The sequence below is a fragment of the Natrix helvetica genome, assembly GCF_964273705.1.
Source record: "Natrix helvetica genome assembly, chromosome: 1".
Taxonomy (NCBI): Eukaryota; Metazoa; Chordata; class Lepidosauria; order Squamata; family Natricidae; genus Natrix; species Natrix helvetica.
In genome coordinates, this window is record NC_138548.1 from 267,666,978 (window position 1) to 267,681,685 (window position 14,708).

A 14,708-nucleotide genomic window follows, 5' to 3' on the forward strand; every position below is an offset into this window, starting at 1 on the left:
CATAGGCAGGCGGCTGTGCAGTTCACTGAGTACTAAAGCTATAAATGTTAGCTCAATGCAAAGCTAATGATAATGACTACAGTAGTGCATCATAGTAATTTACTAGTACATTGAGTGTTTTATGGTGCTTGCTTCAAGACTGGTGAAGAAAATCACATAAACTGCACCTTGAATAATCTAATTAAAATAAGTGCGTTTTTACTCCCTGCAGATTCGTTACAACGGAAACATTTATGTTCTTCCATCCCACAATTACTGGATAGTTTTGTTATCAGTTTGACAGAATCTGCCATTCCATATAATAAACTGATCTTGCAGGGATAAAAGTGCATGCTGCATTAACATGCCTCAGTAACTCTCTACTTTTGTAAGCTTCAGATACAAAATCTTTTTATTGTAACCTGAATTTTGAGATGACCTCTAAGGAGAAAGGTTAATTCCATACAGAATATCAAAGTAAGCCATGGTGCATTTTTCTGCTCCACTTTCCAAAACACAATTTTCCATGTTATGTTGCCTAGAGCACTTCTGTTTCTTTGGGATAGCTAGTTTGCTTCAGTTTGTTCAGGATAACCTCAGAAATTCATTAGCTGTTTTACAAAGGCAAGAACTCTCCTTCAATTGAGTCAGTGCTTACATGGTTCAGTGATCATGTAAATAAAAATTAAATCAGCTACCTCACCCAAATTCCTCACCATGACTAGAAATATTAACAAAATGTATTTTCTCAAATTTAAATAATATAATGAATTTGTAAAAAATGTGGTAAATTCAGAGAACTATAATTTGAATGTTTCCTGTCAAATTTGATGTTTTCTATCTCTTATCCATATTTTCCTTATCTTTACTGCAATGTTGTTTATCCTTAGTGTAAAGTTGAGAAATTACTCCTAATTTGCCTCTAATACAGGTAATCCTTGATTACCTGTATTAACTGATCCCAACATTTCTGTTGCTCAGTGAAAAATTTGTTAAGTGAACTGTGTCCCATTTTACAACCTTTGGCACAGTTGTTAGATGAATTATTGCAGTTGCAGTTGTTAAGTTAGTAACACAATTGTTAAGTTTATAATAACCACTTTATAATGCCTTGGTGAGGCCACACTTGGAATAATGCATTCAGTTCTGGTCGCCACGATGTAAAAAAGATGTGGAGACTCTAGAAAGAGTGCAGAGAAGAACAACAAAGATGATTAGGGGACTGGAGTCTAAAACATATGAAGAACGGTTGCAGGAACTGGGTATGTCTAGTTTAATGAAAGGAAGGACTAGGGGAGACATGATAGCAGTGTTCCAATATCTCAGGGGTTGCCACAAAGAAGAGGGAGTCAAACTGTTCTCCAAGGCACCTGAGGGTAGAACAAGAAGCAATGGGTGGAAACTAATCAAGGAGAGAAGCAATTTAGAACTGAGGAGAAACTTCCTGACAGTTAGAACAATTAATCAGTGGAACAGCTTGCCTCCAGAAGTTGTGAATGCCCCAACACTGGAAGTCTTTAAGAAGAAGATGTTGGATAGCTATCTGTCTGAAACGGTATAGGGTTTCCTGCCTAGGCAGGGGGTTGGACTAGAAGACCTCCAAGGTCCCTTCCAACTCTACTATTGTATTGTATTATTGTAAGTGAATCTGGCTTCCCCATTGATTTTGCTTGCAAAAGGTGATCACATGACTCCTGGACACTACAACTGTCAGAAATACGAGTCAGCCGCCAAGCTTCCAAATTTTGATCACATTACCATGTAGAGGCTGCAATGGTCATAAGTGTGAAAAATGGTCATAAGTCCCCTTTTTTCAGTGCCATTGTAGCTGTGAACAGTCACTAAATGAACTGTTGTAAGTCGATGACTACCTGTGCAAAGGTGAATACAAAGTCCAGATCTTAGTTAGAAAAAGCTACATGACTGTTCTGCGTTGTTTAGCAGCAACTAAGGCAAGATACTGATTTAGTTTTACCAAGATGACTATCAAGATCCCACCAATCAACAGCATACTTGGCCAGGCCAAAGCAATGAGAAAGCCTTCTGGGGGATACAATCTCTTGAAAAGGACGCTCTCTTCTTCTCTTGATGGGTCATAATGGCAAAGAAACGTCTGATGCATTCTGAAATAATCTCTTGTTTTTTCTACTTGCTGCTGAACTTGTTTATAGTTCTCCATAACAGGGGGGATATAAGAGCACTGCAGGAAAAAAGAAAGAAAACTCATGGTACTGCTTTTCACAATTATTGACTGAGGGTAAAACAGTAATTTAGGGGTACTTTTAATCAGTGCTGCTTTAATATTGTTTTTTTCTGCACTATGGCTGTTGTGAACTAGATTATGAATACTACATGTATCCAGTGGTGGGTTTCAATATGTTTTACTACCAGTTTGCTCATACACATGCAGAAGCGTCCAGGTGGGTGGGCGGAGCTCCCCGCCGCTACCCTCCTGCCGCTGCTACTACCGGTTCGCCCAATCTAGGGCGAACTGGCAGAAACCCATCTTTACACGTGTGCAGCTTTCTTCTCATTGGCTGGAGGACTTTTTGGCACCCTGCAGCCAGCAGCTGGGTGGAAAAGAAGCCTCCGATCATCTGGCACTCAAAGAGGTGGCTGAGAGGCTTCTTTGCCAGCTCCGATCAGCTTGCCATCCGATGGACGTGAGCAGCAACCAGGGGACCAGTTAGGGGGCGTGGCCAGCCTGCTGGTACTACCAGTTCAGGGAGCCAGGCCCGATTTATACTACTGGTTTTGCCAAACTGGTCCGAACCGGTAGGAACCCACCTCTGAGGGGAATCCATGAGCTTTCCAAAGCTATGTTTTATTTACTTGTAGTTAACCAGGGTTTTCAGGGCCGGAGGAAGATTATAACTCAACCTATTCTTACAAGCAATTAAGTAATCAAAAGTCCTTTCCTCTGCTGTGATTGGAACTAAAGAAAGTACTTATTCCTTATAATTTTCTACAGATGTTTGATCTGTAGCCATAGGAGATAAATCCTATTGGATAAATTGGGACATACACTAGATATTTATACAGTAGATTAATGTTATAGCTTGTGTTTTCACTTTTCCCCCAATATACATAAAGGTGAGGGCACAGTTTCATGAAGAAACAATTAGAAATATTTCAATTGGTGGAGTAATATATACTTTAAACTATAAATTTATTGGGGGATAAACATATATAGAATGATGCTGTTAAATTTTTTAACACACTGAAAGGTTAGGTTAGCCATTGATATCAGAATTGAATTGAATTGAATTGTTGGTGAGATGAATTTTATATTCTGCTGAGAGTTGTATCAATTGTCTAAATAATAAATATTATTTAAGAAGCCTAAGAAATATTTTGAGAAAATGCTAAATATATAGCATTAATAGGATTCTTTGGTATTGGGGAAGGAAAGGAGGAATGTCTAGTGCCTTGGGTAGAATGTCTTGGAATATCCAATATATTGTTGTAATATAAAATTTGCAATTTGCTTATTTTTATTTACAAACTCAAATGTTTAAGATAAATGAGGCAGCATTTCTAGTTATACCTTAGAGAGCCAATTTTACTTAAGATGAATTAGCTCATGGCATTATTTAATTTACACAAAAAAGTAAGTCCTCTCTTAAAATTAGGACTGTTTAATTGAAAAGGCTGGAAATCTAAGGCCCACCCCATTTTGAAGGAAGTAACCAAATACAGCATGAGTATTCCTGATTTCTCTTTTTAATTGCTCTTGCCTGCTGGAGATTGAATGTGTAAGCACCATTTCAAGGCCTTAAAGTAAACATTGAGCTGTCCATTAGGGAAATCTGCTTCATTGTGTTTGTCTACAGAATTATAGATTGCCGTGTAAATGAAATGATTTTCTGTTAGGCTATGAATTATGGCAAAGTGATGGGTTCCATAAGAAATGAGCCTGAAAATGAAGGAATGTAAAACATGATTAATTTTAAAGAAGGAGAAAGGTAGAGGGAACAGTGTTTATATATTACAGCAAATAACACATCTTATAGTATTTTATATAATTCTGTATTGCTCTTACATTGTGCAAGGATGAGCATGTTTATATTTATTCTGTTATAACCTCTGATGATTTGTATCACTCAGAATTCCAGAAGAAAATGTGGATTTGGGAGGACAGAAATAAATCCTGCACATGTAACCTTGCAGTAGTGATACTGAATAATAATGACTTCTATTTATTGTACACTGTCCAGAGCCTCTCTTTGAAGGAGATGAGCCATTCAGAAATACAATACATGTAGAAGGGTAACATTATTGGTTTAAGTATAACATTCTTTCAAAGCTGCTATATGAAGTATGTCTCGGAGTTGAGGCAAAGGCAGTATAAATTTATTGATGTGGGGAACTTCACTAAGGCAAAACAATGCTGCCTTCCATCACACTATTACTTACCTTTGAGCTCAAATGACATCTGACTTTTATGTGAGGAACAACTGTATAAATACTATCAAACTTGCACACTGCTGGCAGGCTAGGAATTCAGGATTGTGGTTGAACAAAATTCATTACTATTCAGAAACCTTTATTATTTGCATTATCTACCAGGACAGACAAAACTTGGCCAAAGGGAGTTACCTTTTGCTTCAATGATATTTCAGGACAAGAAAGGATAACTTGGTAAGAATAGCCATTGTGTCACCATTTATTATATCTCTTCTTTGCATGTAGCCGGGTTAGAATTTGCTGAGTAGCAGTAAAATTTACAGCCTTAAAATATAGCATACAAACCTTGGGATTTCTTTCCACAGTTTTCTCTGTGTGGTAGAGCATTACTACTTGGCCTAAATGGGTTAAATTCACATAGATTTCCAGACAAGGATAGTGAAAAATATCTTTATCCTCAGAGCCTTCAATGAATGAACATTGGTCTTCCTTGATGTTTGCTTTTACTACATTGCATTCACTTTTATCAGCCCAGACACTGCAGAGACAAATTTATTAAGAATTTATGCATAACTTAAGCCTGGTAGTTCATAAATATCTGTTTTTGATATTGTCAGCACATCTTGTGTGAAAAAGGGGGTGAGACAAAACAGTATTAAAATTGTATTGTCTATGTGAGTAAAGGCAAATAGCAATCACAATAGCACTTTGACTTACATACTGCTTCACAGTGCTTTATAGCCCTCTCTAAGTAGTATACAGAGTCAGCATATTGCCCTCAACAATCTGGATCCTTATTTTACCCAGCTCAGAAGGATGGAAGGCTGAGTTAACCTTGAGCCGGTCAGAATTGAACTGCTGGCAGTGGGCATAATTTGCTTGCAATACTGCATTATAACCACTGCGCCACCACAGTTCTTATGTAGACTTTTAGCAAATGCTATGGCAAAAATTATATATTGTACATTATATTCCATGATTTTGAGTATGCTTTTTCCATCACCTGGTAGGCCAATAAAATATAAATTATTTAAATAATGTCTGTGTTTTCAGAAATGCACTTGATTTAATATCACATGCATTTTTGTAATCCTCTTAATACATAGAATTTACATAATAAGTAATATATTAATTTAGGGTGACACAACCATATTTTTTAAATCCCACATTTATTATTCTTTATAAATAATTCAAGGTGGCAAACATACTTAATACTGCTTCCTCCTATTTTCTCCACAACAACCCTGTGAGGTGGGTTGGGCTGAGAGAGTGACTGGCTCAAAATCACTCAGCTGGATTTCCTGCTTAAAGAACTCACAATCTCCTGGTTTCTAGACTGATGGCTCAACCAAACTGCCTCTCGTGTTTATTTCATTAAGATTGGTAGAAATTGAAATGAAATATATTTCAAAATATACATGTTAGAAAGGTTGATGATTAAGTGATTAGAATTAGTTCAGGATTTCTTTCCACATTCAGATCAGTTTGGAATAATGCAGAAAAGAGTTCCTAATGGATTTGATGGGTCAAATGGAGATAGGAATGGTCTCTATAGAGAAAAAAGAACCTACCTGGGATTCCATGGTGCCTCAGGATAGAATCCATAGCAGTTTAGGAATCTCTGATTCTTAACACAGGAAGCAGATTTCATGCAATTGCAAGGCATCAAATATTTCTTTGGTTTTGTGAACTAGAGTGATTATGAGTAAAAGCTGAAAAAAGCACAATCAATCAATCAATCAGAATAGAGCTGGAAGGCACCTTGGAGGTGTCTAGTCCAGCCCCCTGCTCAAGCAGGAAACCCTATACTTGTGATGGCGAACCTATGGCACAGGTGGCACACAGAGCCCACTAGGTGGGTATGCTGGCTGAGCCCCAGCTCAACTCCACCATGCATGTTCAGGGCACATGCGGGAGATGTGCACGTATGCGTAGATGGCAAGGGGGGTCACGCATGCATGTGCAGGGGGGTTCGTCATGGGGCTCACGCACACATGCACAGCGATGGGGCACACAGGTGGGGTCACGCGCACATCGCATTATTTTGGCACGAAAAGGTTAGCCATCACTGCCCTATATCATTTCAGACAAGTAGTGGTTCCGTCTCTTAAAAAGCTCCAGTGATTAAACAGGAACAATTTCTGACAGCAAGCTGTTCCACTGATTCATTGTCCTCACTGCTAGGAAATACTCCCCTTTGTGGCAGCCTCTCAAATACTCAAACCCTGCTATCGTGCCCCTCCCCCTCAGTCCTTCTTTTCTCTACACTAGCCAAACCCAAATCTGCAACCGTTCATATGCTTTAGTCCCCAGGCCTTTAATCATAGTTGCTCTTCTCTGCACATTTTTTCAGCCTCAACATCTTTTTTGTAATGTGGTGACCAAAATGATAACACAAGGCAAAAGAATATTAGCTGCTGAAGAAATGCAAGAAAGAAGACTATCATGGGGACTCGTGACCTTTATAGAATTGCAACGTTGTGGTTCTTAGCAGCTTCCCCTCCTGAAGGCTATGATGCATGTTAATGCTCCAGATGCACTACTGAACTCAAAGTCCGTATTAATGTTGAGGTCAAAAACATATGAAGGAATGACTTTTTCTTTTAGAAAGGATTTAACATAGTATATGATGTACATTTTTCAGAATTCAGTGTTTGCGTCATCTGCAAAAGATGAAGGAATAGTGGTAACTTAATGGTAACCACAGGGGTATGTTCAAATCTGTAAGATAACAGGTGTGGTTTCATGGTCAAAGCCCTGCCTCCTCTGCAGTAATATTGACTTGCATGTGGGAAAACAGACAAGGCTTCAGTTCCAAAACTGTACCCACCAGGGTTCAGATTTTTATATCTTTTCTGTGGCTGCCTGATGCCTGTAGTGGACATTTTGGATGACCAAAAATTCAAATGTTTTTGAGAAGGGACATTTGAATACAATTATTTCTTTAAAAAGAAATGATTGTTGTAGTATGCGAGTAAATTGTATAAAAGTAAGTCTTGTTGTATTCATGAGAAATTGTGGAAGCTAAGGCAGTTTCGGAATTAAAAAGATTATTTGGGAATATTGAAGTAATAAGGTGTGTGTGAGAAAGAGAGCGAGAGCGACACACACACACACACACACACACACACACACAGACCTCATGTATCTAATGTCCTTCATATATCTTGGATTATAGTCTCTCAGCTGAAGCTATTACTGACCATTCTGATGAGGCATAGTTTCATATATTGCTATGTAATCTCTTTATCTTTTTGTTGAGATATTTGAGATAGAGGAAGACCAATGTTTTAATGTGGACACTATTAAATTTGGGTTTCCTGGTTTACAAACAGCATTTGTATATTTCTAAAAATATTGAATGACTTTGAATATTAGTTTGATGCTGAAGGTCATTTCACTCTTCATTTTGATATTCTTTACAATGCCTCCTCCCACTCCATGTAAATGCATCTTCCCTGTTAATTTATACTGCTTTTCTCTGTCGGAGATCCAAATCCAATGCTATTAACTCTTCAGGATCTCATGAGCTACTGACCTCAAAAAGGTGGTACGGAATGAATAGAAAATTAAGGATTTATTCTGCATCTTCTTTTTATGTATCACCTTGCCTACTCTTTGTCTAAGAAATTGGTAACCTGAAGTCACTTCTTTTTGGCTTTGTTCACAGCACATACAAGGGGAGCCCATGCTGTGGGATTGTGCTTCTGCTAGGACACAGCTAGCAGGGTGCTAGGCTTTGCCTATCCTTCTCATTTATTTCCTGGAAATAAATCACCATTGTAAGATAAAATTTCTGCTGCCAGGAATGGTCTCTCTCTTTCTCACACATACACGGATCCATACTTTTCTCCCTTCAACAACATTCCTTTTCCCCCACTAATTCAGATGTCTTTCAGTCCTTTCATCTTTATCTTATTTTCTCCCTTTTTGCTCTCTTTTTTTCTGAAATGGGGGAAAATACACATGGAGGTAGATTTCTGTGTGTGATATGTGTAGATAGGGATGAATCAGTTTTGTTAAATGGAGTATTTTATTTTACATGCAGTTAGTTTGATTAGTAGTTATTAATTTAATTAGTATTCATTTACTTTTTTGTCCTTACCCTCCATGTGTGTGGCATTTATACAGAGACATGTACTCATCTATACATGCACTGTGTATATAAATCTCACACAGGGGTTTAATGAGTCAGCTTTATGCTGCCGTGCTTGGACTTTCCTCAACCTATTGTGACAAGTCGGCCTTGGGGAAAAAAGAATGAAGGAGAAATCCTGCCCCAGTTATACTATTGCCATACAAGTACGGTATTAAGTTCTTAACTATGAAAGAAAGATGATAGTTCTTGTGTTCTAGAAGCAAAAACTTATTCCATTTAGTCAACACAGCTCCCAGTTTAACAATTGATGTTTCAGATTCAATATATTAATGAACATTACTTATTAAATGCTTTCTGAGTACAATAGAATTTCCATTTTGAGAGGTATCACCTGTTCAGAGCTATGTGACATCAGATTCATTTGTATAATCCAGCTAGCCATTCACTGGAAAGAAACATACTCTCTATTGGTATCATTCCTTTCCCCAGCATTTTAAAGGGAGAAATGATGCATAAAAACGGATTAGTTTAATTTCCTCACCTCTGCAAATCTCTGAAAGGAAATAAATCTTGGAAATAAGGCATACATTTTGTACCTACACATCCCACAGCACAGAAGGAAGACATTTTCCATTCTTTCCACTAAGCAAATGTCTTCTGCTAAACTTGGGAGTTTTAAACTTCCAAACAGACTCACTTGCTGCTTGGAGACCCATTTTTTAATGGTTTAAAAAATAATGTTTCTTTTACCTTCTTCTATGTAAATACACCAGGACGATACCAATAAAAAGATACATCATTGCTGAGCAGGCCATCATTCCCAAACCTAGCCATAGGGCCCTGGTCTCCCCTCGTTTCTGTGCTGCCACCAACTTTTTCTGTAACATGACTTCTTGGGATGCTTCTGTGGTTCTTATCTCTGCATAAAAATATAATCAAATCCATTAGGTTTGCTTGTATGATAACTCCACTAAAAGTAAATTCAACCTCTTCTGAGAGATTGCATATAACCTCGTTTAATATCATTAAGCACTTACATTTCAAAAAAAAAAATCTCGAGAACAAACCCAATCTTGCAAGGTATACAATAGTATTTACTCACATTTTCAAGGGTCACATCAAAAATCACATCATGCTTGATGGTTAGATGCTTCGACCATCAAGTATCCCCCCCCCCCCCAAATAGGATTAGTTTAGTGTTTCATTTGTAAATGCTGGTTGATTTTTTCAGCCTAAACTCTAAATTTCATTTCTTGAAAACCAGTGGCTCTCATCCCATACACAGACAAACACGGACTAGCATTTGAAAATTATTACATGCCGTCACACGGAAGTTCAACATTGCTTGCCTGAAGAATTTGCTTTCTGACTAACCTTTGATAGTATATATGGTGAGATAAAAACAATGCTCAAATATTCAAGCTATTATGAGAATATCTGAGTTAATAATATTCTTCTCAAATAGAATGAAGGTTTATTCTTTGGGAATGCAGTGGGGAGATGAATGTTCCAACTGACCAAGAGGCTGTGGAATGGATAAGACATTTGGCCCGTTTTCCCTGACAGCCGTGTTAAATGCAGAAAAAGTTGACAAATTTTCAATGTTCAGCTATGCTAGAGACTCAGTTAAGCATAGATGTAATTAATATGCGCATTTCTGTTATACTTTTCCTTCTTTTGCTAGGTAATATATACCAAATTTTTCGGAGTATAAGATGCACCAAGGTTTTGAAGAGGCAAATAAAAAAAAAGTTTTGCACTCTGTAAACCTCCCAAAAATGGCCCATTTTTCAAAACGGTCCCCCCCCTTTTTTTTTTTTAGAAAAAGGGCATGAATAGCCCTTAGGAGGCTTGCAGAATACTCCTGGGTGGGGGCAAAAACGAGCAAAAAATGGCCCATTTTTTTTGTGTAAAAATAGCTTGGATAGCCTTTAGGAGGCTTATAGAATGCTCCTGGGGGCTGGGGGAGGGGAATCATTTCTGCCTTTCCCAGCCCCCAGGAGCTCTCTGAAAGTCTCCTAAAAGCTATGCATGGCCATTTGGGTGAAGGGGGCAGGGTTTTGGGAGGCAAAAAATTCTGTATTCAGTGTATAAGACGCACCCAAATTTTCAGCTTTTTATTTTTAGGGAAAAGTCTTACGGAGTCTTGCACTCCAAAAAATACAGTAACTATCCTCTTTTGGTACAAAAAAGCTTTAGAAGTTTTTTGTTTTTTTTTTGTCAGAGCTGTGGCAGGCAGAATGAAGTTTTCCTTTCCCTGTAGTCTGGTTTTCAGGAATTTGTTTATAAGTTTGGAAGGAAGACAGATTTATTTGAGAAGGGCATATCAGTGATGCTGGGGCTGGTGACAGTGGAGAGGTTGTGATTCATTTTACTTCACCCTCAGGCTCTCCTTTCAATTGCAGTCTTGTGCAATCCCCCAAGGTCATCCAAATAGTGAAACTATTTATAACAATCCTTGGAGAGTGTATTTGTAAAGTCTATTGCAGCTCAGATGCCATGTAACTATGCCATTTGGGCCTGCTGTGAAAAGGGAACTAGACATAATATACTTCTTAATGGACACCCTTGAATAGCTTCCACTGTAAGATGCTATGAACCTAAAATATGTCAGCTTCTTTTCTAAGAACAGTGCTATGCTGAACATTTCTTCCATATTCTTTCCCCATCAATTCTCTCACAGGCTGCTGGATAATAAACTGCTTTCAAATTTTAATACAGTTCTCATGTGTTAAGTCCAGGAGTCTAGAGCTTTAGATTCCTGAGCTAAATTGATAGGAAAAAGATGAGCATGGCTTTAAAACTGGGAAGGGGGGATTTGATAAACTGCGCCAAAATGGATGGCACTGTCTGCTAGCTGAAATTGCAAATAATCTACAAGCTCTAGTAATGAAAGTTAAGGAGCACAGAGAAAACAAAATGGGAATAAGATTAAACATAAAGAAGGCCAAACTAATAATCACAGAAATAGTAACCAGCTTTAGAATTGATAGTGAAGATACTGAAGGGGTGAAGAGCTTCTGCCTATAATCATCAACACTAAATAAATTGCTTGTTGAGAATCACACACCACAGACTAGCACAGCGATGGCGAACCTCTTTTGGCTCACGTGCCATAAGTGGGGGGAGCGCAGGGGGGTCGTGTGCGGGCGTGCCGCACCCACAATGCGTGACCCCAGTGCGCAAGGGCGCACTACAGGCGCGACCCCCCCATTTTTACATGCTTTTTTCACCCTAACCAGGCTCCAGAGGCTTTATAGGAGCCTGGGGTGGGCGAAAACAGCCTCCCCGCCTCCCCGGACGCCCTCTGGAGGCGTCAGGGAAGCCTCCGGACAGTCCCTGGAACCTTCGGAGCGCTCAAAACGACCCTCCGAGCAAACCGGAAGTCACTTCCAGTTTGCTCGGAGGATCGTTTTGAGTGCTCCGAAGGCTTCAGGGACCGTCCGGAGGCTTCCCTGATGCCTCCACAGGGCGTCCGGCGGGGGCTGTTTTCACCCTCCCCAGGCTCATATAAAGCTTCTGGAGCCTGGGGAGGGCGAAAAATGGCTTTAAAAAAGGGTGAACTCAGCTGGCCAGCGCCTCACGTGCCCTGACAAATAGCTTCATGTGCCACCTGTGGCACGCGTGCCATAGGTTCGCCATCACTGGACTAGCACATGAACAGCCAGGAAGGTCTTGGAAAAGATAATCAGATGTTGGTGATGTGTGAATACCTTTGAAGATCAGAATAGTGCAAGCAATGGTTTTTCCTAAGACACCGTGGAAGTAGAAATTGGACTTTGAAGAAGCAGAATAGAAATTGTATTGAAGTTTTTGCCCGTTGGTATTGGAGAAGACTCCTGAGAATACCATGGAGGGGTAAGAAAATAGACAAGTAGGCAACTGAATGCATCAAGCCAGAGTTTTCACTCGAGGCGCAAACATCAGGTGCAAACGATCCTACCTCAGATGATGTGAAAACTTCATTTTCTAGTGAAGGTCTTAATGTTTGGAGAGGTGGAAGGACTTGGTTACAGTGACAGTGGGGTGCACCATTGGAATTCCTGTAGCACTAGGCTGAGAAAAGATCCCAGTAGAGAAAATCCATGTCGTTGTTAACAGTTGACATTAACTTTGATGGCACATAATCAATCTTGGTTGTACATCAGATAAACTGGTACATCAGTTTATCCCAGTCTTGGATTAGGTTTTTATTATCCTTTCCCCCCCCCCTTCTAGAGTCTGATCTGACCTGAATTTTTTTAAAAAAGAAAAATTCTCCTTAATTTATTTATTGCCCTTTTAAAACATTTTCAGAAAAGTTCACAAGAAACTTGAACTTATTTTTTAAATAACAATGTTCAGCATGAGTAATAAAAAGGCATATTTTTAAGAACAAATCACGAGAGGAGCCCATAACACAAACAGTAAAACAGGACCGTATTCCATTAAATGCTAAAATAGACCAAAAAAAAAAAAAGAACCACTATTAATGACACACAAGTACTGTGCATTTAATCCGATTGTTCTCAGGGATTAAAGGAATGTGGATGGTAGGGAAGTGAGGATAACACTCCTCTACCTTATTTAAGTACTGCCATCATGAATTTTAGAACTCATAATTCTTGAACTCTTGATCTTCCAGCCAATTAAATCTCAATTTGAATCTCAATACCTGTGCCTTCTACACCAAGGACAAGAACATATGGTAAATCTCTTCCCACAACAATTTTACAGTAATCATTAAATATAAATTATATATATTTTAAAGAAAACCACTTTATTTGATTTATTTGTTTTCTGCTGCTTCTTTATATGCCGTTTTGTTGCATAACTTTTGCAGTGGTGCTCATTTTCTATTGAGAAGATTCATCAGAGCCAAATTCTTTGTGGAAACCATCACTCTTTCCTTAATCTCTCAAATATCAATCTCTCTATGTACTTATTTTATAAAATGAACAATATTTCTACAAATATCAATTCTCTATGTGCCAAACTGTATATAGGAGGAGGGGAAAGGCAAGAGAGAGTCTACATTGGAAATAGGGAAAGTTTCAAAGTTGTACATTTAGAAAAACACTGAAGAGAGATTTGGAGATAAAGAAAAGTTAGTGAGACAGATCAGATTAAATTGAGATCACTATTGAACAGGAATAATCTCTATTATATAACATTTGGTTCCAGCTCACATTTTTCTTTATCTGTACATTATATAGTTCAGTGATAAAGACACTGTTGATAATAGAACCACAGTGGAATAGTGTTTCAGTTTAATGCTGGCATTGCAAGACTAATAACACAAATGTACAAAAAAGTTGAAATTCAAATTAAATGGTAAACCATGACTTTAAAGAAATCCATTTAACATCGGATTACCTAAAATTAGAACATCCTACCCCTTACCCTCAAACTTATTTGTTTTCTATAACTATCTCCCTTTCACAATTGGCACCCTAGACATTTCTGTATTTTATATTATGTACACTTACTATAGACATTCTCAATAATGATTTGCATTCTAAAATAATGTCATTAAATAAAATGAAGGCATTTCAAAACACCAAATCCCATCAAGAAAGCAGGAATGGACATTGCTGTTCAAATCCTTTTCATTAAAACATTAAATCATATTTAATTATCACTAAATAAAACTACGGTACTGCCGGTGTGTGCCCATAAACTAAAACTCATCATCTTAACATCATAAACACAAACTATAAAGTTTTTTTTAACTTTTAATTGTGTTTTTTTGTTTCCTTTCTTACTTAAAATAAGGTTTAAATGTTTCTGAAATTGGTAAGAATCTAATAGGAATCTAACAGTTCAAGAAATGTTCATGTTAGTCAGAAGCATTGTACACACAGGATTGCTGAAAACAAACTTTTCTGAAGTCATGCTTACCGCCTTTGAAACGTGGCTTAGAAGTTCATGAATGTTTGGAAAAAAACTGATCTGCAAAGATCAGCTCCAAGCTGCCCTCAAAGTAGCAAATCTGTCGCTGTAAAAAGACTACCTTCCTCCAAATGTGCTGAGATGATTTTTGAAAATGGATGTTTAGCTAACTTTCCTAGTATGAGATTTCTGCTACCATAAATGGTAAGGTATGGAAATGTGCAGGCTTTTACAAGATTAATGGTGCAATGCAGGAACTGATGTGTTATGAACAATTGTAAACTAGAATTCTCTATTTTATTGTGCTGGAAATGGAAAGATTCCTGCTTTGTAAGTTATAATGCAGCTAAAT

The 14,708-nt window shown here is 38.1% G+C and overlaps 1 protein-coding gene across 2 annotated transcripts; it reads right to left on the reverse strand.

Annotated features, from left to right (window-relative positions):
• Positions 1–1,600: 1,600 nt before the first annotated feature.
• On the reverse strand, positions 1,601–14,497 carry KCNMB1 (potassium calcium-activated channel subfamily M regulatory beta subunit 1). 2 transcript variants are annotated; one of them, XM_081940834.1, is made up of 4 exons: positions 14,366–14,497; positions 9,236–9,404; positions 4,732–4,924; positions 1,601–2,179 (listed from the first exon to the last, which is right to left on the reverse strand). In XM_081940834.1, the coding sequence occupies exons 2-4, from the start codon at positions 9,370–9,372 to the stop codon at positions 1,895–1,897; spliced, it is 615 nt and encodes a 204-aa protein (XP_081796960.1). In that variant the 5' UTR covers positions 9,373–9,404; positions 14,366–14,497; the 3' UTR covers positions 1,601–1,894. The 2 variants fall into 2 exon arrangements, with proteins under 2 accessions (XP_081796960.1, XP_081796959.1); XM_081940833.1 differs by lacking the exon at positions 14,366–14,497 and adding an exon at positions 12,429–12,599.
• Positions 14,498–14,708: the final 211 nt, after the last annotated feature.